Genomic DNA, 27,494 nt, shown 5'->3' with positions numbered 1-27,494 from the left:
CTTTATTCTAAACTCAAATAAATCCTAGTAATTTCTATTTTATACATACAAAAATAACTACAAATTGAATGTTAACGTAAGTTTTCAGATAAATATATGTAAATCACGTAAATATTTAAAATGTTCCATAATTTATTAAATTATCATGTACTTTAAAAGAATAATCTTAAATATCCATATATATAATTGTACAACATGCAACACTACTCAATCCATCTCTCATTGAACAATAGCTAATAGTTATGATCGCTTGTTCAACTATTTAATTGATCTTTTTATCTTCAGTAAAAATTGTTTTGTTTTAAACGATAATAGATGAATAATTATGATAATAAAAAACTAAATTAACTCTTAAACGAGATTATTAAAACCTATGTTTTTTCAGCAAGTCATGTTACTCTTCTTACTTTTTATACTCGTAAAAATTTGTTGGTTTTGATAATACATTAAAATTAACTTTGACCCCGAGTGAGCAATGCTATGATATAATTATTCATACTACAAAATGAGTCTGTAAATCCATCCAGATTCCAAAATCAAGGCTGCTGCTGCTTCAGAACCTGAAATAATTTTGTAATGCTATACTATACAACCTCTAAAGCCTTTTCTAAGGGCGGTTTCATCCAAATTCCTTCCAATGAAAACGAGCTTGTTTGTCCTCTTCTCGTTAGGTTCCCATGTTTTTCCTGGACAGCCATCCAACATGGAATGCACCCCCTGATAGTATTAGGGAAAATGGTGTAAGGGGACCTATGCACATGGGAATGTTTTGGTAATTGAGTATTGATAGCATGTGAGAGAACCTGAAACACATATCTCTGATCAGAACCATCCACTGACAAGACACCTTTCATTCTGTAGAGGTCCTCTCCTTTTTCTTCAATCACTCTCTCAAGCCAATCGTCAACCTAGACCGTCATATAAAAAGGAAAGTGATTTTAGACTATTTTGTGAAGGGTTAAAAACAAAAGGAGCAACAATTACCTCATCAAGATCCAGAGTTCCCTCTGCAACTATGCTGACACTGGAGACAGCAGAATCATGCACATGGTCATGATGGTGATGGTGATGCCCTTCGTGTTCTGTGGATATATTGGAAAGATCAAGTCATGCAGCATCACAACAGAACAAATGCTTAAAAATACTCTGGAAACCTATTTTATCAATCAAGTTGTGCAGCCTTTGTTGTTGTTCTTGTCATATTGTATGAATTACACCTAGGATTGGACAGGGCGTAGGGGAGTCTAGTGTCAACATAAGCATAACATATCCTTGGTTTGAGCAGTAATTAATAAATTTAGGGATGCGGTGCATTTTTAGCTCAGTGTCTATATTATGCTAAACAGGTGTCTTTACTTTCAACCTCCTCCTATTCAAACAGTAGCATACTAATTCAAGGTCCAGTGCATATTAATTTGATTTGCCTGGTGATATGATGACTATCAGTCTTGTTTTCAATGGAAACTAGGACCTTTTAAAAAGAATAGTTAAGTCTTCATTATTACCCACCCTATATTTCTTGCTTTCTACAGGCTTCACGTCTTCTGAATGACTATACAAGACCTAGAAGATTATTTTCATTTGCTGGACATTTTCCCCAGTATATATTTCAGTCATTTTGAATCTCCAGAAAGCCCTCCAGAGGGAACAATGTTGATTGTGTTACCACTTCTGTTATTTAGGGATTTTATTTTCATAAATAGGGTTTACAATTTTGGTTTATTTATTGCTATGTTTTTTAAGGGTTTTAATTTATTTTGGACTAACTTATTTCATGTTGGAACAGGCAATTAGGAATAACTTCCTACGGTATTTGGCTATGTTGGCTTTATGGTCCTTTGTTAGAGATGCTTTGATAATTATATGATCGATATTTCCTTCGTTCAGATGATTACATGATTGATATGAAGGGACACTCTATCATAGAGAAGTTCTCTGGGTTGCTGTTTTCCTAAATAAAATGCGCCGAAGATAAATGCTTGACTTTCTAATTGGAAAACATCCACTTCACTATTCAGTAATTCTATATTAGTATTTCGGAAAGAGAAGGATCCAGCAGAAGTGCAATTGTAGTGTTAGTACCTTGGTAAATGGTATTCAATAAATTCAACATGGTCCAGCAACACCCTCTGTTTTCCAGTTAGATATTACTGACCTTTTTTACATCTTGCGCTAACAACATAGTTGAAAACATAACGAAAAAAGTGGCAAAAGAGTTTAGAAAAATTACCATGTCCATAATCATCCCGATGGCTTGAAGCAGATGGACATTCTCCATGTACCTCAGATTCAATTCTGCAGTGACAACACATTCGATTGAAAAATAGATAATTTCATAGAAAATACACCACAAATATAAACATGCATCGTGATTTATCATACTCAGCCATATTAATTAGGAATGAAAAGGAGAGCATGGCAAGAAGGGATGCATCAAGTACTATAGTGGGACCTAAAATATAAAACAAAGGTAGCAATATGTTAGAAGATACAACAAGTTGAACACCTATTACCTCTCAAGATCATATCCTCCCACACCAAGAACAAAGTCCATGTCAACAGATCCAAATTTAGCTTGCGTAATTTGTGCCATCCCATTGATGTGCTAGCAACAATTCACAAAAATGAACTACTTCCATAAGCACTTTTGCTTGGGGAGCCATGTATACACAATGCAATAGAAGCTGATGCAAAAACATATGAACAAAAATCAAAGAACAACAATCTGATTCATTTATCCAAAACAATTTGATCTATCAAAAAAATATAAAAGAAAATCAACAGGCATCAATCTGATCCTTTTTATGAAAAATAATTGAATTTCTCTCCTAATGTCTTTCTCAAACAAATACACAGTCATAGTTATAACATAATAATAGCATATATATATATATATAGTAAAAGGTATCACATATGACAGTTTCCCTAGAACAAGGATTCAGTTTAACACAAAATGACAGATCCATTCCATCCATATTGGAAAATCAACACAACGGAAGAACTAGTATCAAATATCAATCAACACAAAAAAATGGTTTAGGTACAACCCCTATAGCACATTCTATATTTAATCCAATCTAACTACCAATCCTCATCATACGCCACTTAAAAATAGAAATATAATCATAAAATATGTCGTCACCAAGGGCAAGTTGTGCATAAATTCATTTCATGATCCTAGTTTAACGCAAATACACATCACCTTTCTTACTTGCTAAAAAGAACTCAGTTACCATCCTAGTTCCATTAAGGAATAAAATGTGTAGAGGATCCACAAGTAACACAACGCACCTTAATTTTCTTAGTCAATAAATTTAACTCGGACTCAGTAACCAAATCTATCTGCAAAAGCAATTAAAGATAATCAGAATCTAGAAACATGGCAACAAATATCTTAGAAGTCAATATTGGAACAAAAGGAAGTAGAAAAAGAACAAAAAAAAATACTACCATAGAATCTTAAAGGCAGAAGCTTACCTTATTCAAAATAATACGATCAGCATATGCAACTTGTTCTACTGCCTCGTTAACCACAAATCTTGGTTTCACTTCATTTAAATGTTTCATGGCATGCTTGCAATCAACCAAAGTCACAACTCCATCCAGTTTCACATGCTGTGAGACCAGTTCATCACTGCAAAATGTTTCAATAACAGGAGCAGGCTTTGCAAGACCTGAAAAAAAGTTAAACTTTAAGCACTAAAAACTTTCTATTGAAATTTTTCATAGACCAAACAGATAAGCTAACAACAGAACATACATTTTATCACCACACCCTTGAGCTTCCAAACAAATTTTGAGAAATATGAAGGAAATTCCATAAAAGAATTCTAAGTTCCAGTGACCACAAGTAAAATTGCTGCAATAGGATAAGGAAATAATGAGAACTCATTATGGTTCCCCAAAATTGAAGCATTAAGATAAGAGAAGAACTCATTGGGGTTCTACAAACTGTTCTTTATAATATCCCTTTCATTAAAATACAAATATATTTTCAGTTTCTCTTCACATAAGATCCAAAAATCCCAAAACAACGTGAACTTCATACTGCCACAAGGAGAATGCTACTTGACAATTAGGACATTTTAGTTTCAACTTGCAAGCAAAGCCAACCTCCAACACCTCAATTCCACTGCATAAATTCCTTTAATTTAATTACATGAGCAGAGCAATTTACAAACCTGTTGTTTCAATAACAATATGATCAAACTTGTCTCGTTTTTTCCTAACCAATTCCAACAGCATTTTGACAAGATCTCCTCGTACAGTGCAGCAGAGGCAACCATTGTTAACCATGATAATCTCTTCACTCGCAGAAGAATGACTAGCAACCAGTGATCCATCAATATCAACCTCCCCAAACTGCATTTACGCCAACGAGTCAAATTCATAAATAACAGTAAGCTCAAAACATTACAAGGGCAAATCCTCTAAAACACTCCAAGTCAGATTCTTCGCTTACTTCACAATTGCTCCAACTCCAAATAAATAAGACGCCAAATAATCTTTTCAACAAGCCAACTGCTAGTGACTAATTTAGCTCTAGTCATTATCATTACAAAAAAGCTACCTAGGCGATGCCATGACTTATAAATGGTCCAAAACATCTATCATAGTTAGCAAAAAGACTACTAATTTAAAATAAGCGGAATTACAGAAATCAAGTATTTTCAATTAAACTTGACGAGGCCATCATCAAATTACACAGAAGTTGGTACAAAGATAGGTAAGGTAGAATTCAATACCTCATTTTCAATTACCGCTATCCGTTTACCATGTTGAGATGTGAGAATATGATTAAGGAGAGTAGTCTGCATTACCCAAAACTCAGTTATTAACTGTTCATTTGGTTAAAACCCAAAATGAAAAAAAAAAAAAACAGAACACATAGCAGTGCATTATATGTGGTGATTAAATGAAGTCCTCTGAAGCTATTTTAGTTAATTTTATGGTTTTCTCTTTGCAAACCGTTATCTTTGTTCTACAGAGGAATATAATATGAGGGGAAAGCGACACCTTTCCAGAGCCAAGAAAACCAGTTATGACGGTAGCGGGTACGCGATTATCGAGGGCGAGCGAAGGAGCTTCGGGAAGATTAGGGTTTGGAGCGGAGACCATGCCTCGGAAGGTTCCAGAATAAGGGTTAGAAAATTTAGTAGTGTTAAAGTGCCGGGCAACGAGGGAATGGAGGGTTCTGATTAACGGAAATGCAGAGAGAGAATGTTGAAGAGGAGACTGATGGTGTTGGAAAAGGGTTCTTCCGGAGGTTCTGAGAATGGCGTACCTTGCCGCCATTTTTGCCGTGATGTGCTTAAACCCTAACCAGGGTTTGGGTCTTCGTAATTCTGCTTCTCAAATAAAAGTGAAAGCAAATGTGTCTATGCCACTTATTAATCTATGCTATATGATACATAAATTCTTTCACTAAATTCAAATAAAATTACTTTTTATCATAATTCTCTTTTTTTTTTCACTCTTCCATTTTTCATCACTTAATTGAGACAAAGGCTTAGAATAAACGATATAGTATCTTGCATGTGGACGAAGTCAAACAAGCTTGTTACCATATTAATTCTTATCAACAAATGTAATATGAAGACTTATTTGTTCTCTTTTAAATCCATTTGATGTTTCATCAACAATTTAATTACCAATCTTTTATATGTTTTCATTTTACATCTTAGAAGAAAATTCCTCAAATTTTATTTTGAATAGATGGTGAAGAGTATTTTACGTTTTGAGAAGCATTTCCCCTACAAAATTATACCTCTTCATCATAAGACGCCAAAAACTTTATTGTTCAAGAAAATTTCTTCAATTTTTAGATTTCAAACATTCATATTTTTTTAAACACGCAGTTAAAAATGTCTAAAATGTAGGACATTTTTCCACAAGATAAAAATGCATAATTTTTTCATTATTTACTTTTCCTTTTGGTTTCTAAATCCATTTTAAAGTAAAACGAGATTGACATTTAGAAAATAAATAACAAGTAACGAAAAAATATCTTTCATATATTACTCTAACCAAGGGAAATTGTTAAGCTATTGACACTCGTGATTATTTAGGTTTATTTACATCTTTGTGATTCCTCGTCGTGAGTGTGTGAAAGAAAGGTGTAACAGAGAAGGAAGTTAGAAGTTCAACCTAAAGAATTCTATGACCAAAGATAAACGTGATAAATTTGGTGAATATTTTATACTATCAGGAATATTATTCTATTAGATTATGAGGGCAGAAACGTAAAACACGAGAAAGATGCACTTTATTCTTTTAAGAGTAATACCCACGTGCCAAGAGAGAGAAAACAGAAACAGAGAGAATGAGAGGGAAATGTAGAGAGGTTGCTCTGCTAGGGTTTTCACCTTCCTCCACCAGGCACCACCACCACACGCCGGAGCACTCACCGGAGCACACACACACCAGAGAAAACGAGACTAGAGAGAATCACAAAACAGGTACTGAATATACTTCTAATTTTCATTAACCACAAATAGAGTAGGTTTACAGCATTTATACAAGTGAAATTAACTGAAATCTGTTTTGTTTATCTAACACTCCTCCTAAACAAAAAACGATTTTGGAGAAACAAAAACTTTTCACCGATCAAATCGGTAAAACTTTGCATCTGATGAATCTAAGCGTTTTTCACCGATTAATAATCGGTACAAATGCTTCCTTTGGACTCGGAAACGATTTTCACCGATTAAACTCGTGAAAACACTTTCCTCCAGACGAATCTTCTTCCAGAGATGAAAACCCTAGGTTTTCGTAGCTCTGTTCTACAGATCTGCCTTGATCTCCACCTTTTTTACTCCAATCTGCTTTCTAAGTATTAGAAAGCGTTCTCCTTTCAGTGCCTTAGTGAGTAGGTCTGCAATCTGATCCTCGGATCTGCAATATACAACTTCAAGCTTCCCTTTACTAACTTGTTCCCTGATGTAGTGGAAACGAGTTTCAATATGCTTACTCCTGCCATGCGATGCAGGATGTTTGGTCAGGTCTATGGCTGACTTGTTGTCCACAAACAGTCTCACCTTCCCTTCCACTTCAATCTTCAGTTCACTCATTAAGGAACTTAGCCAAGCCGCCTGACAAGTAGCTTCACAGGCTGCAATATATTCAGCCTCACATGAGGAAAGAGCCACTACTGGTTCTTTTATAGAGCTCCAGGAGATTGGTGCTCCATTCAAGAAAAATACATATCCTGCAGTGCTCTTCCTATCACTTTTGTCTCCACACCAATCTGAGTCAGAGTAAGCACTAATTCTTACTTCTCCTTTTGATTCTCCTCCTGGCAGTAGAATCCCAAAATTATGTGTACCTTTTAGATATCTCAGAATCCGTTTAATGGCCATCAGATGAGAGATTCTAGGATTCTGCATATATCTACTAACCAGACCAACACTGTAACTGATGTCTGGTCTAGTGTTGCACAAGTATCTTAGGCTTCCAACCATTTTCCTATATTCAGTAGGATCAACCCCTTCCTCTTCAGGATCCTTCTCAAGTTTCAATCCCACTTCTGCTGGAGTGTTTGCAGAATTACAATGAATCATGTTAAACTTGTTTAACATATCCAATGTATACCTGGACTGATGCATTACCAATCCCTCATCAGTTTTAGTGAATTCAATCCCAAGAAAGTAGTTTAGTTGCCCCAAATCACTCATTTCAAATTCCTGTAACATTTGGAATTTGAAATTAGCAATTCTCTCAACACTGCTCCCTGTGATTAGCATATCATCCACATACAAGCATACTATTAACATCTCTCTTCTTCCACTGTGCTGATAACACTGAACATACACTCCATGTTCAGAAGCACACTTCTCAAAGCCGATGTTACTCATTACCCCATCTATTCTCTGGTTCCACGCCCTTGGAGCCTGCTTAAGCCTATACAGAGCCTTCTTCAATCTGTATACTTTGTCAGGATGCTTCTTTACTTCAAATCCATGCGGCTGAACCACATACACTTCTTCTTCTAAAATACCATTTAGAAATGCAGATTTTACATCTAATTGATGTAATGTCCAGTTCAGCTTTGTAGCCACAGAGAGAACCAGTCTAATAGTTTCCATTCTAGCCACTGGTGCAAATACTTCTCCATAGTCTATTCCTGCCTGCTGCAAGAATCCTTTTGCCACTAGTCTAGCCTTGTACCTTGTCACCACACCTTGTGGATTTATTTTGGACTTATAAATCCACTTAAGTGCAATTGGTTTCTTGTTGGGAGGCAACTCAGTTAATTCCCAGGTCTGGTTCTTCTCAATTGAACCCAACTCTTCTAACATAGCCTTGTACCACCTTTTATCTTTCACAGCTTGTTCAAACTCCACTGGTTCGGCTTCTGCTATCAAGGCATAATGAACAAAATTTCCTTCTGCTGAAACAGTTGCATCATAGGCTAGATCATAATCTCTCAGATATGCTGGTAGTTGAGTCATTCTAGATGACCTTCTCACACTCTCCTCCCTCCTGACTACCTCGGGTTCTGCTGGAAATTCATCTTCCAACTCAATAGTTGGTCCTCCATCTTCTTTTGACTCCCACTGCCATGTACCAGTCTCATCAATTACCACATCTCTGCTGATAGAAGTTGTCCCTGTAGTAGGATTATACAGCTTATATCCTCCTGTAGCATGATATCCCACCAGTATCAAGGGAACTCCTCTATCATCCAGTTTCTTTCTCAGTTGTTCTGGCACATGTTTATAACATAGTGAACCAAAAATTTTCAGATGCTTTACATCTGGTTTAACTCCTGTCCAGGCCTCCTCTGGTGTAACCTCATTTAATCTCTTTGTTGGAGATAAATTCAGGATATAGGTGGCTGTCATCACAGCCTCACCCCATAGAAAATTAGGCAACTCCTTGCTCTTCAACATGCATCTCACCATGTTTAAAATAATTCTGTTCTTCCTCTCTGCAGGCCCATTGTGTTGAGGTGTGTAGGGAGGAGTCACTTCATGAACTATTCCCTCTCTTTCACAGTAGTTTCTGAATTCAGTGGAGGTATACTCTCCTCCTCCATCTGTTCTCAGAATTTTTAACTTCTTTTCACTTTGCCTTTCAACCATACTCTTAAATTTTTGAAACTGTTGCAGCACTTCACCTTTTCCTTTTAATAGGTAAACCCAACACTTCCTGGTCCAGTCATCTATGAATAATAGAAAATACCTGCTGCCCCCAGGTGTTTCTATTTGCATAGGCCCACATACATCTGAGTACACTACCCCAAGTTTTTCTGCTGATTTTTGGGGTAAGATGCTTTTAAAACTTCCCCTTGTCTGTTTACATTGTACACATTCTTTGCAAACTGTTTCTGGTATATCAACCTTAGGTAAACCCATCACCATCTTCTTTTGGCTTAGCTGAAACAGATCTTGGAAATTCAAATGTCCAAATCTGAGGTGCCACATCCATTCATCCTTATTCTCTGTAGCAGTAAAACAGTTGTGATCTACTGCTTCCATTACAACCTTAAACGTCCTATTCTGTGACAGTTTAGCCTGCACAACCACTCTCCCATTCTGATTGAAAATACTAAGGCAATTATCCTCCATTTTCATCATGTAGCCTTTCTGTAAAAGTTGTCCCAGACTTAACAAATTGGTCTTCAAACCTGGTACAAACAGTACCTCTTCTATGATAACTTCTCTGCCATCTTCACCTCTGAGCACAACTCTGCCAGACCCCTCAGCCTCCAAACTGCTGTTATCAGCAAATCTGATTTTCCCATGTTCTACCCCCTTCATTTTCACAAACCAATCCCTTCTTCCGGTCATATGAGTGGAGCATCCAGAGTCTAAGTACCATACAGTGCTTTCTGGTTGTTTTTCATCTTCTTGAGCCATTAATATCACTGGTTCAGAATCTGAATCTTCCTCTTGTGCCAAGTTTGCCAGTTTCTTGGGTTTATTTTTCGCCCCTTCTCCTTTCCAGCATTCTTTAGCATAGTGACCCAGCTTCTGACAATTGTAACATTTTACCTTCTTCTTGTCAAATTTCCATTCAGCTTCAGAATTCTTTGAGTTTTTCATTTTTCCTGACCCACTGGACTCTACTCCTTGCTGGTCCTGTGAGTCTTTCCCTTTCTTGAACCCTTTTCCTCCTTTCTTGAGCCCTTTCCAGCCTTTCAACTGTGATCTGGCTTGTAAGGCTTGTTCATGACACTGTTTTCGCTCATTGATGCGAAATTCATGTGCCTCTAATGAGTTCAACAGCTCTTCAATTTCCATAGTTTCTTTCCTTCGAGTCTCTTCAATTGCAACTACTACATTGTCAAATCTGGATGATAGAGTCCTCAAGATTTTATCAACTATGTATTCATCTGAAATCCCATCTTTACAGGCGCTCATCTTGTTCACCAATTCTTGTACCTTATCAAAATAGTTAGCCACAGTTTCACTCTCATCCATGACTAAGATCTCAAACTGTCTTCTCAATGCCTGCAATTTCACCTTTGTGTTTCTGTCTCCATCACCATAGGACTTCACTAAGATATCCCATACCTCCTTAGCAGTGGCAGCCTTGGACATCTTGTTGAAGATCTTTGGGCTGACACACTGGTATAGCAAGAACCGTGCCTTGCTGTCCAGTTTTACTTGCTGTTTGTAAATTCTTTTCTCTTCTTCAGTGGCCCTGTCACTCAACTCAGGTAACCCTTCTTGTATCACCTCTGAAACGTCCTGGAACCCAAAAATGGCTTGCATCTTGATGCGCCAGTCATCAAACTGCTTTCCATCAAATACTGGTAATGGTCCCTGTATACCTCCAAATCCTGCCATCCTTTCTTGCTGAAATCTTGTGGTTTCTTTGATTTTTCACACAGCCAAAGATTTTCTTTTCTGGATACACACACTTCCAGACAAAGATTACACACCCACTTCACACTTTCACCAATAAATAGCCGTAGCTCTTGATACCATATTAGATTATGAGGGCAGAAACGTAAAACACCAGAAAGATGCACTTTACTCTTTTAAGAGTAATACCCACGTGCCAAGAGAGAGAAAACAGAAACAGAGAGAATGAGAGGGAAACGTAGAGAGGTTGCTTTGCTAGGGTTTTCACCTTCCTCCACCAGGCACCACCACCACACGCCGGAGCACTCACCGGAGCACACACACACCAGAGAAAACGAGACTAGAGAGAATCACAAAACAGGTACTGAATATACTTCTAATTTTCATTAACCACAAATAGAGTAGGTTTACAGCATTTATACAAGTGAAATTAACTGAAATCTGTTTTGTTTATCTAACATATTCTACACTCTCTCAATCTAGATTGGTTTTCCACTTGCGAAGTGACAATGTTAGTAAACACAACACATACATGATTTTATGAAGTGCTTATTATAACTCTTTAATCCCTTGCAAAACATTATAACTTGTCACCACCAAAACTTATGTCCTCTCTTAAGCCTTTAATAGTGATTCTTTTCACATTATAATGTTGATTAAGAAGTTCATCTTTAAAAACTAGTTTCAAACACTTACTTTTTAACAAGAAAAATACACTTATCCTTTGACCGAATGATGGAAAGTGAGAAAATGAAAAAGAAAAAAAATGATTTACACTAAAAATAAAAGAATAGGAATGAGTGAAAAGTAAAATATTTTTATTTATCATTATTTTAATTTTATTATTTTATAATAATAAGAAATATAAATATCGATGATGTAGTCCATTATATCTTTAACATAGATATACATATATAATAAAATATTTATGATATAATTAATTGTGTCGTAAATATTAATGACAATCAATATCTTGAAATGCAGTGAGTTGTAAATTTTATTATATTTAAGCATAAACACTATTATTTTCCATAATTTGTGTTTCATTAAATTTGTTATTACTCTTTTTTCATGTTTTCCTTTTAAGGAACAAGGCGTTACGTAGATATACCTATATAAACACGCTCTGTAGTGTACCTTCCCTTACCAACTCTTCCATGCGAAAAAAGACAATTAAGAGTTCACGTACTTGAATATACAGAAAAATGAAAATGATGTTAAATCTCACACCACCTTGTCTACACGAAAGATATCAAGTACTTGAATAGTTTGTGTTAAAATACTTGTGAAACTTTAAACCAAACATGCTCCAACGAATGAGAGAAGTTTTCAAGATGATCTCTGAAATTAAATGTTGAACATAATTTATTGTTAGCTAAAGCTAAAGAGAAATACAAATAGAAGAAATTGTGAATTCAAGTGGAGTAGTTGAGGAGTGTTTACAGGGTATTCCAAGGAGAGTTCCTCAGCAACAACTTCAACTAAAAACGCTGGCTATGATGAAATGAAAGGGAAATAATAGGATGAATGCTAGTCAGTGTTGTCAGTGTCGTCAGTGTTGCCTTGCTGATTGTTAGATAACTGAAGATAATGAGAGTGAGAAAACTTAGGAGGGAGAGCCACAAGTGGCTCATTTCCACTGAGCTTTCTGCAAGCTAGTCCTAAGGTGTAACCTAAAGCCCGTGAAACAGGGATGGCAACTGCATTTCCAATTTGACGGTACCTACAAATTAGAGTATCATAAGAAAATAATACACACAATTAAATTAGAGTATCATAAGAAAATAATACCATTGCTTCATGCAAACAAAGTAACCGATTCTAAAATGCATCCTTCGGTACGTTTCTAAATATGCTAAATGCTTTTTAAAAACACCACTACTATCATAAACTACTTTTCATGTGAAAACCTATGATAATCCTCGCTTTTAAAAAAAAAATCAGGGATACAAACCAAAATCCAATTTTTGGAGGGATTAAAATGAAACCCTTTTGTATATTTTTAGGCATTATAACATTTAAATTTATTTTAATTTTTCACTGAACAATGGTTTTGTACCTCCCTTTCACAGTCCCATGGAATCTATAATAATCAGGAAATCCTTGCAGTCTGGCATATTCTCGTATAGTGAGCACTCGATCCTGCTCCGGGTGTAGTACAACCTACAGGATTTCAGATATATAAGAAATCGATTTGCGTGATTTCTTTAGCAAATCAAAGACCGGTGTAAGACCTGGTTATGACAGCTTGGGAAGGTTAGTGCAGTTGGAAGATTCTCATCCCACCATAACCGTGCATATGGCCTGCATATATGTGAAAATACAGATTAGAAGTCATTCAAATGTAGCAAAGCAAGATTAGTACTTTATTGAAAAAATCACCTCTTAGACTTCCCTCCCTCAAAAGTGAAGCAAAAATCTGGGATCTGAGACCACACAGAATAGCCAGGTAAGATTAATTTGACATCACGCTATTCTAGGTATGAATTAAGAAAGCTAAACAGATAACGTGCCATTCAAAACCCCGTTTAACTTGAACTGCTTGAAGAAACCAGAACCATCCAACAATATTCTTTTTCTTAACAAATGTTCATACAGATTGGCATGATATCACGAAATCTTGGATGCTATAAATCTCTTCATACATTCTCTCAAACTTCCTTACAAAAGCCTTAAATTTAAAACGGGTATAGCGAATATTGAAGTTCAAATACAGTTATGCACTCTCTCTGGTCCTTCTCACAAGAACCACAATAGAGATTTGCCTGATCGTTTACATAAGAATCAATCTTGAATATCTCACGTTCTTATTATTATTGTTACTTTTTACAAAATTCCCTTAATCATGAGTTGCTCTCGAAGTTCAATCAATGATCACAGAGCAACAGATACATGCATAAAAATAAATGAAAATGGATATAAACCTCTTTCCAGTGACAAACATAAAGACTCACCAATGGTTTTCCAGATGCCAGCATCGGATTATCTGTCGGATGTCGTCTTACCACATTGTCAGCTCCTACAACAACACCAGGCAGATCACGGAAATTTGCACCCTACAGTAGTATTAAATGTAAGGGTGAACAAGGAATGGATCAAAGGTGTAACACATGAACTTAATCTAGACAACAACCTTGCGTTTTGGAATTTGGCAAACACGTTCGTAGCTATCTTCAGACAAAGTGTGGGGACGGTGATCATACAGCAAGGGCCTTTCCTTTGTTGTTTCATTTGAATTTGACCCAGTCATCTCTACTCAATGAACAAGAAGGAAACAAGAAGGAAACAGAAGAAAAGCTGATGTTTGGTCCAAAGATCTAATGCCAAAATACATAAGAGAAGAATTCAAAAGGAAAAAAATATACAATGACAACAAATAAATGATAGTAATCTAGTGCTTGTGATGAACTCAAATCAACTAACTTAATAACTTGAATCTCGAAGAAATAAAATTCAAACTATTTTTTATTTTTAATATTATAGATGAATAAAGAGTAAAAAAAAAAAAACGTAGCGGTTAAAGGAAAGCGCTATTACCATATTTAGTTGACCGTATATATCTTTGAAATTCCGTTTCTGGAGGACTCTGATATGGCATTTGTTCACGAGTTTCCGTGTTCATGACCTATCACATTGAACTATTTTAGTCACGCGAAACACTAGTAAACATAAAGAAATGCTAATCTAAAGTGTTAAAGTGAGAAAGGGTGTATCCTCCTTGCAATCTAAGTGAGTTAACATCACCAAACACTTAAAATAAATGAAGGGTACTCTTATTTTTACAGTTAAGAAACAAAAACAAAAAGAGAAGCAAATAAATGAAGAACAGTACAGCTGGAAGATCAGAGATGGCATCTTGGATAACGGTGGCTTTCTCTAATTCACGAGGTTGGTTTTCATCATAAGCAACAACATTGCGCTGCATGTAAATCCAAAACTAGTGAAAAATATACAAGACAATATAGAATTATACAATTACGCATGAGGATCAATACCTCAAACTCTGGCGGAGGCCAGTATCTAACGATGACATCATGCGTTGGAAGTGGAAATTGGGGTAAAACCTGCAAAAGATTAACAATTAACAAATCATAAAATAATGACATTTTCTCCATTTTGTTGTAAGCTATAAAATTCCTTCAAACCTCTTAAACATGAGAACTATACTTTTCGTACAAAATTTGAATAGTTTTTTGAGCACCTAGTGGTGCGGTCTATAGTGGACCGATTATTTAACTGGTTAGTTACACACGATGACTACCGATTCCTTTTATTGGGAAATTACAGTCTCATCCTTCCATTCCTCCTCCGATCTTTCTGCAGCTTTCTTTCTTCTCTGTCACCGCTCTACATCGTTTCAGTTGTCAATTTCCTACGGCATTACCATCCTTCTTTATTTTTGTTTTTTCCACTTTTCTCCATAACCAATGATCTACCAGTTACACTACCATTTCCATCCTCTAAGAATGATTCACCAATCCCACCGTTAGAAACAACGCCACACTCAACTCTCCACCAAACTTGACCTACTCCACAACAACTTCAATGAATCCCCATACAAACCAATGCTAGTGGTACCCCTTTCTTCGTTTCCAAGGAGAAAGAAAAGGTGGTTCTATTTATAAATGTGTGCATTTTTTATTTTTCAGCATGGATTGAATGTTCAAATGTCATTAAGATAAAGACGAAGCTACAGATGATGCAGCAGTTTGATAAGGTGTAAAGAAGGGGTGGAAAGGAAGAGACAAAGAGCGAATGCGAAGCAGACGTTGCGGATGCGCCATGACAGCCACAACTGGAGAAGGCTAGTGAGAGAAGCATAAACATGAACAGAAAAAGAAGGATGGTCATGCTCAAGTAGGAGCTCAGACAAGAGACTAAACAAAGAGGCAGAGGGAGGATAAGAGACAGAACAATGTTATAAGGGGAAAAACAAGCAACAGGTAAACCAATCTTAATTGTTGAAAATTAATAAAGAAAGGTTGCAAGTAATTCATATACATTCGATACTTTATTAATAATTCTACAGCACAAAGTTATTTCTCCATCATAAACCACATGACTTACTAGACCACATTAGTCGTCATTCAGGATTTGATGATGAATTTAAGGGATCATATTATATCTTACGGAAAATAGTAATTTTGTTATTGAAAAGTTTCCTTAATTGAATTCATTCCTAACTGGCTTTAGTGGTGGCCTCTTTGTGAACTGCCTTAAATGTAGCTTGAAGAGAGTGATTTTGTCTCACATCAATCAGAGATATGGCTTTAAGAAAAGATTTAAAGTTAATGTAGTCCTCATATAACAAGTCAATTTTTCAGGATGAAGTACGAGTGGAAATGTTGGAAAGTTTCTTTTGTTGTAGACATCCCTAACCTGTCAGTCACACACTCATTGGGAATTACCTTAATTGTAGCTTCAATGGAAGTGGTTTAGTCTCAATTCAACTAGAAATATGATGAACTTATAAAGCTTAGGCAATCCTCTCCTTACAATGTAGTTTTATGTAGTTGTGTTGTATGTCCAAATTCAAAGGAAAACCCATCTAAATTTCATGTTTGGGCTTCAGTTTAATCACGTGGTTGGTTTATTGCTACATGTCTTTATTTGCAATCCAGTCACTCTGAGATAGCATACTCTTTGGGTAGTATTATATTTTCTGCACTCCTACTCCCTAATGAATAATTATGTTGCACCATAGTTGAGTTCATCTTCATGATCTTTTTTCCTATGTTAGAGCTCTGACTAATGTACATTGTTGCATAGCCAGTCCTGAGCCTATATTAAAGTGTATAGTTTGTGCTAGGTAATCGACAACCAACATATAACATTGTTGAATCTGTAAAAGGTAAATAGTATGGATGTTTAATGGAGAGGTTGCTGCTGATAAAAAAATAAAATAAAACTGAGAGGTTGCTACCCATAAGTGTGCACTAATGCATGTCTTGAATGTTGTTAGATATTTAGGAATATTTTATCTTGGGCATTTTCTCGTAGGTTTATTCTAGGATCTAAAAGTTAAAATAATCAAGTAATTCATTAGCTAAAGAATAAGGCCAGAATACTCCCACCACATGAGCAGTCCTCCTCCTTTGGACAAGCTTTTAGAAGCTAATTAACCCCAATGTGTTTCGATTATCATATCAAAGTCTATACAGCTTGTTGTTGGGCAACAATATCTAGTTTGACAAACTCACTCCATATCTTGTCCAAGGGAAAAAGGTATGATTAGAATACTTTAGCCATTGTATAACATGGGTAATCCTCATTTCTTGAGCTAGCGTCAGTCCATCTCCATTAAGGATTAAGAAAAGACTCACCTAACTTTTAGATAACCAATATTATGAGAAATAGAGAAGATTGGGAGAAAATATCCCTTGTGTGTTTTGCATACACATAGGGTAATTTATTTATATTGTAAGATATGGGCCAATGCCCTTAATACAGAATAGACTAAGTCCAAATAACAGAAACACACATCTTAACATCTAACAAATATGATTTTACATTAGGCAGGTCAACCAAGGAGGGAAATCTAAATTTTGAGGTTTATGCAAAGGTATTGGAGGAAACAAACAAAGATCGTAGTATGTTTTTCATTGACCTCGACAATACATGTGATGGATTGAGAAGATTTAAATTTGCTCCTAGGGCTTAACTCAACCCCCACAATACCAACTAATGAGATTAGGGTTATCCCACTTACATACAACTTTATTTTAGCTATATATCTAGTTGATGAGACTTGGGTTTTCCCAATTCACTCCATCACGTCACGCTGAACATTATGGGGTTGTATGCATGGATAATAGGTGGTTCAATAATGGATGTAGGGCAAGTTTTGATATCATTTTAAATAACTCAATCGAACAAAATCAGTATGTAAGATGAAGATTGTCCAAACTTTATAAACTCTATTTAGGTCAACATCTCTATAGTCAATGTGTGACTAAATCAACACCCTAAAAGTTATAGTTATGGAAAGTCCCAAAGAAGTCGCAACTAAAGCATGCTAGGGATAACAACAATAAAATGACTTTATAACATTCAACTGCATCACTAGAGCTAATCGCTTTGAGTGTGGCATGTTGGCCCAACAAAGGATCTAAGGATAGACTTAGATGCCCTTTTGGATTGTGGGTTTAAGTTTAACTCATCCTAATAAATATAACTTATAAGGTGAGATCTGCATAAACTTTCTAAGTTTTAATTAAGTCATATCTCTAGTTGATAAAGCACCAAACCACAACCTTCGAGGCTGTAATTAAGAAAACAGTCAAGGAGACTACAGCGTAGGCAAGCTAATGATAACCACAATTTCCAACAAGTAATGTGGAATGTGCTAGAGAAAGGAATTTCCAATGCTAACATTCAGGTTACTAAGCCCGATAATAGAGAGATGAAGACCAAAACAACGTCAATGTGGGACTTCCAACACATCCCCTCACGCCGAAGTATATACATCTCGAGCGTGAGACTAAACATTAATGAATGGTTTGATAACTAGACTCTGATACCAATGCCATGTTAAGAAGTGGACTACTTTAATCCTAACTCAACCCTATAAAATCGGCTTGTAAGGTGAGGTTTGCACCTACTTATATATTATAAATTGGCCTTATCTCTAGTCGATGTGGGACTCCAACAGTGTGTGTGTGTGTGTGACAATAATTATTGCAAGTTGTTGAAGACATCGATGGAGAGAGACACACTTTTAGGTAAATTTGGGTGGATTAACATAAACATGTTCTTTGAAATAGACATTAAGATAGAGGGAGAGATGTTGTATTCAGTTGTACATTTGTCAACTTTTTCTATCACCAAACTTTAAAACTAACCTCACTAGGATGAGAACCCCACAAGAAAACACGCAACCGAAATTGTGGAAGACCATAACACCCAGCCGCAATGATTCCAAGTCTTGCTTGGTATTTCATATGCACCAAACGACTTAATGCATATCTTCCAAGTGAGCCCTTGTCAAATCTCAATATGTCAACCACATTCTCCATTAAAACATACCTAGGCTTCAAAAATTTCACCATGTCCATGAAAATCACAATCTGACGATTCCTTTCATCATCCAATGGTGACTCAGAGTTTCTAAAGCGATTATATCCACTAATTCCTTGACAAGGAGGACCCCCACAAATAACATCAACTTCTGCCTGAAATAATTTTAAGCAACAATCGATTTAAAATGCATAATCCATCGAGATTTTACCCTATCTATTGTATAAATAGTACAACTTACAGGAAGAGGCAAGATTTTTGATTTCATCCCTTTTCTCACAAAATCCTGTATGCTTTCCTTACACTTACTACAATTATAATAAGTAAGTACCAATGCTCCCAGATTGTTTAATATCATCAACCACATTGAAAAGAATAAAGAAATACATACCTTAAGCTTTTAATTGGTTCCCAAGTGTCTTCACTTGTACTGCAACCCTTCCAATGTACCTATGAAACAACCAAGAGAAAGCAAAGATCATCAATTTATGAGCCAAAACATTTTTAGCCTATGTTTGAATGATCGTAGGAATCCTCCCAAATTACTTTTAACTCAAAACGGTTTACCTCTCCAGAACAGTTTTACCCAAATATGCTATTAGAGATTCATAGGGTAAAATAAGGTAAAAGATAACATAGTAAAGGAACAATTTTTCCCTGTCATCTCATAAAGTTGGTAGTACTAAAATTAAAAAATCTTTAAAGAGAAAAATCCACAAATGAAGCCTTCCTGGTCTCTCATGACAGCTAGAGGTCTCCAAATCCACAAAAGCAAAAAGATCTAAGATTTGTAAAAAAACTGGTTTTATACATTCTATTTCACTTCTGTTAACAGAAAAACTCTCGTAATGTAATGAAAACCCATGCTATAATTTTCGCTAACATTTATACAACTTTCACTAATATTAAGAATGCATTCCAAATACATTAGGTTTATAAAATGTATACATACATATGCATTCAAGTCAACACTTAGAAATTGGCTTAACACTTATGCAAAAGATCTTGTAATCATATACGGCTTAACACTTAGAAGTTTCAAGCTTGAACTATGTTAGGATCCATTTACAAGTTAGGATACTTGAGTCCCACATCATAAATATGGAATTCTAGTGGGATCTAGTGGGGATTTTATAAAGCTTGAAATATGGTTTTAGTGGTATGGTTCATTCGTGTAAAACTCCATGTAGAGGCTATGTGCGATCTGAGTGCTTACTATATAATTTAGAAACAGTTTGGCTAAGCTCATTTAAACACACAATCCACGGACAATGAAGAAATTTTTTCAATGTACAGTAAATAGTCTCCACAAGCTTGCGTGCCCTTCTAGAATCCACAATAATCATCTCTTTCAATTAGAGAATTATGTAATTAGCTCATAACATTTGAATTTGACAAAATTGCAAGTACTAGTTTGAGGGTCACATGACTATCACTATCTAACAGCAAGTAAACAAATATATATAAACATGATTTCATGAAAAATAAGGTTTAATGAGACAAAAACTGAAAATCGGAAAGTTGACATTGGATTTATTACCTTGAAATATAGACCACGGTTACCAGTTTCTTTGGGATCACCAAAGCAAATATCAACTAACTTAGAAACTTCAAATTCATGATCAGAAACATCATGAACTTCTTGTTTCGTTGTTTCTGGATATTTGGATCGACATGAAAGTTTTCTTTCTGCAACAGTGGCATTATACCGTTTGCATAGTTTTTCCCACTCCTTTAATAACTCCAGAAAGTCCTCAGCAGATTCATTTCGCACCTATACAATGAAGGAATATAACTATGAACGTTACTATCAAATATCTTTGTGGTAGCTGAAGATTGTCAGGACTCACATGTGTGTCCGGATGGTTTAGTTTCAAGCTTTCACTGGCTGACATATCACTATCAACAGCCCATCTCTGAGCAAAACAGCAACCAAAACAAGATAAGTTTATCATGGATGATATTTGATAAAATCCATAAATAGGAAGAATCTCATCACAGAGAAACATTTCATTTATAATACCGTGACAAGGTTAACTGATGCAGTTTTGGCACCTAAGCACAATCCAGTTGACATGCCACCACACCCAGAATAGAGATCTAGTAATGATAATTCGTTCTTGCACAGCTCAGAAGAGGGTAGATTCTCTGTCACTGCAGAGGCGTCTGTTGAGAGACTCTCACAAAGAGGTGATGATAACTCATTAGTCTTAACGGATGATCAAAGGCAAATATATAAACTCTTAATATCGGAAAACAACAGAACATATTTGAAGACTTAAGATAGCAGTTAATTTTAATGTTGATCACATAAGAACAAATGAAACTTAGAAGCAAAGTATTAATATGACATAGGTGTAGAAATATCTCTACATGTTAACACTGTCAACATTAATTGATATCTCTAGACTTCATTGCAGGCCTCCATCCACTGTCCAGCCTCTGTTGTGGACACATTCATAAAATGTGTAAAACCCAATTCACTAAAGTAATACACACCAATGCAGAACTATCAATCACCTTATACACATTTGGCTGAACCGATATTATATTTTAAAAGGGCTTTTATATATATAGGAAGCTTTAGTTACTTTGAAGGCAAGTGTTTGAATTGAAAGATCTCATAATATCAATATTATATCCCAAAATAATTTATAGTATAGAAGAAATTATCTCTTGGGATTTAAAGAGAGAATGGTATAATTTTTTATCTAGTAATATTAATCTTATGCCCATTGACTAGTAAAACTAATTTTGTGCCTATTAATATGAAAGTAAAACTTATGATTTTATCCATTAAGATCTTATTTTTCTTATCTTCTGTTTGTAATTCTAGTAAATGATAGTTTATGGATGAAAGTGTGAAAATAGATGTCTGCATACAGAAGTTGTCACCCTACAGCCAAAAGATAAATAGGGTTCCCCTTCCCCAGAAAAAACTCTGATAACCGATTGCATCTGGTGCTCCTTAATGACACACCTGTTGGTATGTTACGGAATGTAGAGTAATCCACGCAATACTCCATGTCATAATACAAGTCAGATGGTGAAATTGAAGCCAATTTCAGACCAACCTGCAAATCAAACACATAAGTATTGGTTAGGATATATACATATATACACACACATACACACACATATGTAGAAACCGATTAAGAAGGAGTCTGACCAAGATTTGGGCATACCCTGGGTGTTATTTGTGTTACATTAGCTTTTCCTATTATGCAATCTATCAAGTTATCATTCATTATTGATGAATAAAATACACGCCTCTTGTCATGGAAACCACCTTCATCTTGAACAACCTGAAAATCATTGGAAGTTACAATGACATATCCTGACATTATTAGATAAACATGACATAGTCAGTACTCACTGTATCTTGAATTCGGTAGAACCATTGGACTCGGAAATAGTTTTGTCCCTCAGTTGTTTGGAAAAATTCAATAATCCTGCCAACGTGTTTCTCCTCTCCTTCACCCTGAAAGATTACACAAGGTGTGAGCATAAATTGCTCTCATTATGTTGACATGAAATCATAAAGTTCATTGACGTCACTAACATGCACCTATTATGTTACTCACATACTCTACAATGGACATTAGAAAGGTTGATGAATTTGAACATATAGCAGTAGTCACTGATGGTGATGACCTCAATAGCAAATTTTAAACAAAAATGCCAATAGTATAAGGGGAAAAATTGGGTACAAAGGGAATGAGTAGTCTATAAAGGTAGAGAATAATCTTAGTTTATTATGGACAGTGAGCATTCGCTCTCAGAAGGAACATTCCTGTGACAGTGAGAACTTTCTCTACCAAATTTTCCTTTAATCATCAATAGTACAAGTCTTTCTATTGGTTTTTCTAATCTATTACTCTATTAGGGTTCCTGACAAACGATATGCTAAAAAGCGTTACCCACTATTATTCCATGAAGGAGTGTACAAGAATATATGTGTGTACGCTTACATTCTACCCTCCTATTCCTAGAATATATAGCTGTATGTATACAAAAACATAAACAGGCATTTATACATTTTCCTCTATGAAATTCATAAATAGAGAGAACTGAGAACCTAGACAAGAACAAAAACAAAATATGGAAACTTATAGATATAGATGTATTGATACCAAAGCTTTCAACCAGAATTATCTCCCAGCCAAACCTAAGTGCTTAGGTAGCCCTTTAGTTTCCGCTTGAATTACTAACTTAAATACTTGTGATTAAATCTAAGAAATTAAATTTCAGGATTGAGAAATATTATCTCCAACAAAAGACTAAAAAAAAGAAAAGTAGTAAATACATAGGAATACTAATGTGGATAAGATACATAAAGAAAAATTGCGGAAGAAATAAAGGACAAGAATTAGGCCACATATATAACCTTGATTAAATTGTCAGTGAAACGGTGAACATGGAATGTAGTGGAAAATATGAAAAGGCAATAGGAGTATTGATAACAAGGTTTCCAAACTTCTGGATAGGGGAAAGGTGAACGTAAGAAAAATATGTTTTTTTTAAACTAAACTTACTTCTATAAATGCACAATCACCAAGACTAAAAATGCAATTCCCAACTTCAGCTTGTGCATAATGGCATTTAACATTTGCAATAATCTCGTCTTCTTCACCCTCACTATGAAACCAACAGAATCAAAATATAAGGATAAGAAATTGGAAATCGCATCAACTGAGAACAAGCATGCAATAGACTATATAAGATTATGAATTGATTAATACTTACTTTATCTTTAGCTGTTGGTCTTTACATTTTTTGTCCTGCAAGCTTCAGCAGAAAAATCAGATAAACAATATAGAGGAATACAATCTGTTTGGATTTGATGGAAACAAACAAAACTTGTTCCGTTTCTTCAAAAGTAAATATGATGCAAACGAGACTATCATTATAAGTGACACAAAAAAGGTTAATATTTTCTCTCTTATCAGAGCACAACATACATACAGAAGTTCTTTATAGCATTTATGCCAAAAAAATCAGGCCAACAACCTTTAATTCATATCGCCATCCCCATCTTTTCTGAGCTTCATCCTCAGGTATTGGATCACCAATGAAGGCAGCAATGCTTTCTGAATCCATACCTTCCTTAGTTGAAGAAGTTGATGTTCTATATTTCTTTCTTGGTGGATCATCATCTAACTCAGACAAAGGAAAGGAATTAGAAATTGTTCTGCCATTTTGATATGGGGATGTGATTGCCTCTGAAGACCAAGTTAAGGATTTGGTATCGTCAATTCCACAGGTAGAACTTCTAGACATAATTTTAACTTCAGAATGTTGCTCAACTGTTGAACTAGACAATTCAATGGAAGTAGAAACCGCTTTTATATTTTTTTTCGTTTGGTGAACTGCTTTTGATTTTCTCTTTCTTTGTAAAACATTAATTTCCATGTTTTCATTCCCATTTGAAGAGGAAAATCGTGGGGATCTCCTAAGCTCCAATGTACCGTACAGTTTCACATCAAGCTTTTCTGATGGATTTAATCCTGGGCATCGCCTCAAGTGCTCCCCACCATTGAACTTTCCATGAAAATTTTGGACACTGTAAAACGAAAAAGCGTTATGTGGCCTTGAATTGAAATAATGAAAATTGAAGCAATACAGGAAAGCGAAGATATGTCAACTTCCATGTTCACTCACTTCAGCGGTAATTCCGGACCCCTAGACCCATGCCACTGCACAACTCAAGAATCAACAGACAGGATTTTAAGCCATGAAATTCAAATAAAGTCAAAGATACACATCACCATTACTGCAGATTGTTTCAAGTGTTGCCAATATTACACTAGAACAGAAAAAGATACATGGACAAAAAATGAGACTGAATAACAGAAGAAACAATTATGGTTGAGGGCATGGAAATGAAAGAAACAAAGCTTAGAGAATCAAGTACAGTTTGAAAATAATTAATATTATGTCGTAGTCCAAAAATAGATATAAAAAATCCTGAGGTAAGTGGTGCATTGCTCTACATCCCATGGATAAACCTTGCCATACTTATTCAACATAACAGTCGGGTTGCAAAATGATAGCACAACTTTTCACACAAAGTAAAAATCATGGTTGGAATTTGATCACCATGTTGTATTCTGATGTAAATGTTTATTGAAATATAAATAAATGCCAACTATTAGATTATACATGCATGAACGTCCAATATATATAAATTTCGCAAGCAGTATTTATGATTACCAGGCCACAAAAAAAAAAATCAATTATTCCCTGTTTTCTTTTTTGTTACATATTGATCTCTTCAAACAGTTATTAATCACGTGAATTAAATAACTATTGTTAAAAAATTATATTTTCAATCTCCTACAGTTTAATTATTTAACTTTCATCTACTAGCTTTTAATTTTCAGTTACTTACAAACGCATATATTAAATAGTTTCTATGGTTTTGATATGATAATATTTTCTTTTTGAGTAAAAAGAGTATATTTATACGAAAAAAAATTATTTGTTCAAAGTCTATATTATAATTTATTTAAGTATATATATATATATACATATTTATATTATATATATATATATATATATATATATATATATTTATATTATATATATATATATATATATATATATATATATTTATATTACATATATATATACATATTTATATTACCTATAGTTTTAAGTATGAGGTTTATTCAATCATATAACCTTTTAAATATATTAAATTTTAGTTAACAAAAATATTTTATTCATAAAAAATATATTTTAAACATAAAATATTTTAATATTTTAATTTAAAATAAAAATATATATAATTTTTATTTTTAATTTAAAATCAAAAAATAAAAAATTATTTAAATATCATGTTACTTAAAACTTAAAATTCATAGTATATAAATATTTTTGTCAATTAAAAACTTAATATACCAATATTTTTGTCAACTAAAATTATCTAAAATTTGGACATAGTTAGCAAACTCATTTAAGTATATTCTGTCCTAACTCATTTTTGGTAAGTTTTATATAATTGAAATACAGAAAAGTAATCTTTTCTACACACAACTGACCTTCCAAATAAAATCATAATGTGCAAATGTAGATTTGAGCACAACCAAAAATATCATGAAATTGAGCTTATTCTCTAAAAATATTTAATTCGATGACGAAAATTATAGTGAAAGAGATTAAATGTAATTTTTACCGACTCCTGACCTAAAATATCGGATTTTACCCAAAAAAGTAAAAGCCGTAAAGAAAAGGACAGCATGCAAAGCAAAAAGTACAGTGACACACCTTAACAAGATGACGCGACCCTGATCCAGATCCCGCTGAGAATCTCGGCGAGCGTCTCAGAGAATTCCCCTCCTTCTCCGCCGACAGCTTTCGCTTTCTGAATCCTGCATTTGCGTCATCTACGATTGTGGGCTCGGGTTGTTGGCTGGTAGAGTAGCGGAGACTCTCTGCATGCGGCGGCAGAGGCGTTTCAACGGCGTCGCTCGTGGGCGGAGAAGGGAGGCACTGAGTTGGGGGAAGAAATGGTTCGCAATCGGGTGCGTTTGGTGACAGTGTGGGGCTTAGGGAATTGGATTGGGGATCCGATTGAGAGTCGACGGCTGATGTCATGACTGTGGTGATTTGAAGATGAAGATTTGACTCTCTGAAATAAAGGAGTGGGAGCGGACACTATATATACTGAGATTTTACAATTTTTACTAAATTTAAATAATACAAAGAGTTGTTAGTATTGATTTTTTTTTTATTACATTTAGCTGGAATGATTAATTCTTTACATCATTAAATTTGAAGTTTTTATAATTTTAATATCTTAATTCTGAATTTAATCAAGTATTTATTTAACTTGTTATTTTTTTCTCCTTATCATAAAATTTTATTAAAAGAAATTAATTCGATAAACTCTTTAAATATAGATAATAATACTTTGACAACATTTTTTGACAACATTTTAACACTGTATACGTGTCATTTTGTGATTGGTCTATATTGGTGTCTATGATTATTATTATTGATTGTGAAATAATTTTAGACCAATCACAGAATGTCACGTAGACAATGTTAAAATGTTATCAAAAAAAATGTTGTCAAAAAATATCATTGTCCTTAAATATATTCTAATTTTCCATAAACTCTTGTAAACGTCATTTTAATTATGCTTTCGGTTACTTAATTTTGTCATTTGAGTAATTTTAGTCATTCAATTTTATTTAGAGATAACAAAATGAGAGAGTAGAGTTTCTCTCATCTGGAATTGGATTCTCTAAGTAAATATACATTAAAAAGCAAGATGAAAAAAATATCATACATGTATTCTACCTTTAGTATCTTTCTTATTAAGCACTAAAATGTGTTACTTTCCCAAGATAAATACATACGTTAATATATTTAATAAATTTGATAATGTCATACAAAATAATAATGATTTAATCACCTAACACATTTAAAATTAAAATATGAGTTAAATGTATTTTTATTATATGAATTTTTATGCAAAACAATGATACATTTTGGTAATTGAATTTTAAAAGTAAATAAATATTTTAATCTAACTATTTTTTTTAAATGTTAAACATATTTTTTAATTGATGTTAAAATGAAAATATGTCAAACCCCTAAATATTAATATGAAAAACATTTACATGTTAAAAAAATTTAACATAAAATTAAAATAATTAA

General features: G+C 34.5%; 2 protein-coding genes across 3 annotated transcripts; both read right to left on the bottom strand.

The window, feature by feature from the left end:
• Positions 1-469: 469 nt before the first annotated feature.
• On the bottom strand, positions 470-5,393 carry LOC148206661 (uncharacterized). Its single transcript, XM_088104539.1, has 10 exons — positions 5,017-5,393; positions 4,746-4,811; positions 4,182-4,362; positions 3,478-3,674; positions 3,292-3,342; positions 2,514-2,605; positions 2,231-2,295; positions 985-1,082; positions 804-908; positions 470-717 (listed from the first exon to the last, which is right to left on the bottom strand). Exons 1-10 carry the CDS (start codon positions 5,293-5,295, stop codon positions 580-582), a joined length of 1,272 nt encoding a protein of 423 aa, XP_087960665.1. The 5' UTR covers positions 5,296-5,393; the 3' UTR covers positions 470-579.
• Positions 5,394-11,984: 6,591 nt separating this feature from the next.
• LOC124844377 (DNA (cytosine-5)-methyltransferase CMT2) lies at positions 11,985-26,465 on the bottom strand. Of its 2 annotated transcripts, XR_015783681.1 has the most exons (24): positions 26,097-26,465; positions 24,489-24,523; positions 23,838-24,390; positions 23,574-23,608; positions 23,363-23,465; positions 22,204-22,308; positions 22,013-22,132; positions 21,808-21,901; positions 20,851-20,993; positions 20,678-20,743; positions 20,368-20,601; positions 19,219-19,277; positions 19,069-19,135; positions 18,653-18,982; positions 14,807-14,875; positions 14,644-14,730; positions 14,349-14,436; positions 13,945-14,063; positions 13,766-13,867; positions 13,194-13,237; positions 13,046-13,115; positions 12,871-12,974; positions 12,255-12,534; positions 11,985-12,152 (listed from the first exon to the last, which is right to left on the bottom strand). XR_015783681.1 is itself a non-coding variant. In XM_047321301.2 (23 exons), exons 1-23 carry the CDS (start codon positions 26,424-26,426, stop codon positions 12,342-12,344), a joined length of 3,150 nt encoding a protein of 1,049 aa, XP_047177257.2. In that variant the 5' UTR covers positions 26,427-26,465; the 3' UTR covers positions 11,985-12,341. The 2 variants fall into 2 exon arrangements, 1 of the variants encoding a protein (XP_047177257.2); XM_047321301.2 differs by having other exon boundaries at positions 11,985-12,534.
• Positions 26,466-27,494: the final 1,029 nt, after the last annotated feature.

Source organism: Vigna umbellata, chromosome 1, assembly GCF_029865625.1.
Source record: "Vigna umbellata cultivar VRB3 chromosome 1, Vumbellata_1.0, whole genome shotgun sequence".
In the NCBI taxonomy this organism is placed as follows: Eukaryota; Viridiplantae; Streptophyta; class Magnoliopsida; order Fabales; family Fabaceae; genus Vigna; species Vigna umbellata.
The sequence above is the reverse complement of the archived record's forward strand: the minus strand, read 5'-3'. Positions and strand labels throughout refer to the sequence as shown.

Coding starts and splice junctions, on each gene's coding strand:
- LOC148206661 (XM_088104539.1), bottom strand. CDS start 5,295: ATGGCGGCAAGGTACGCCATTCTCAGAACCTCCGGAAGAACCCTTTTC. Junction 3,675..4,181: donor TATTGTTATTGAAACAACAG/GTTTGTAAATTG, acceptor ACTTTTTTTCAG/GTCTTGCAAAGCCTGCTCCT. Junction 2,606..3,291: donor TATTGACTAAGAAAATTAAG/GTGCGTTGTGTT, acceptor AATTGTTGCTAG/CACATCAATGGGATGGCACA.
- LOC124844377 (XM_047321301.2), bottom strand. CDS start 26,426: ATGACATCAGCCGTCGACTCTCAATCGGATCCCCAATCCAATTCCCTA. Junction 23,466..23,573: donor GACCAACAGCTAAAGATAAA/GTAAGTATTAAT, acceptor TTGGTTTCATAG/TGAGGGTGAAGAAGACGAGA. Junction 20,994..21,807: donor ATTCCGTAACATACCAACAG/GTGTGTCATTAA, acceptor GTCTCTCAACAG/ACGCCTCTGCAGTGACAGAG.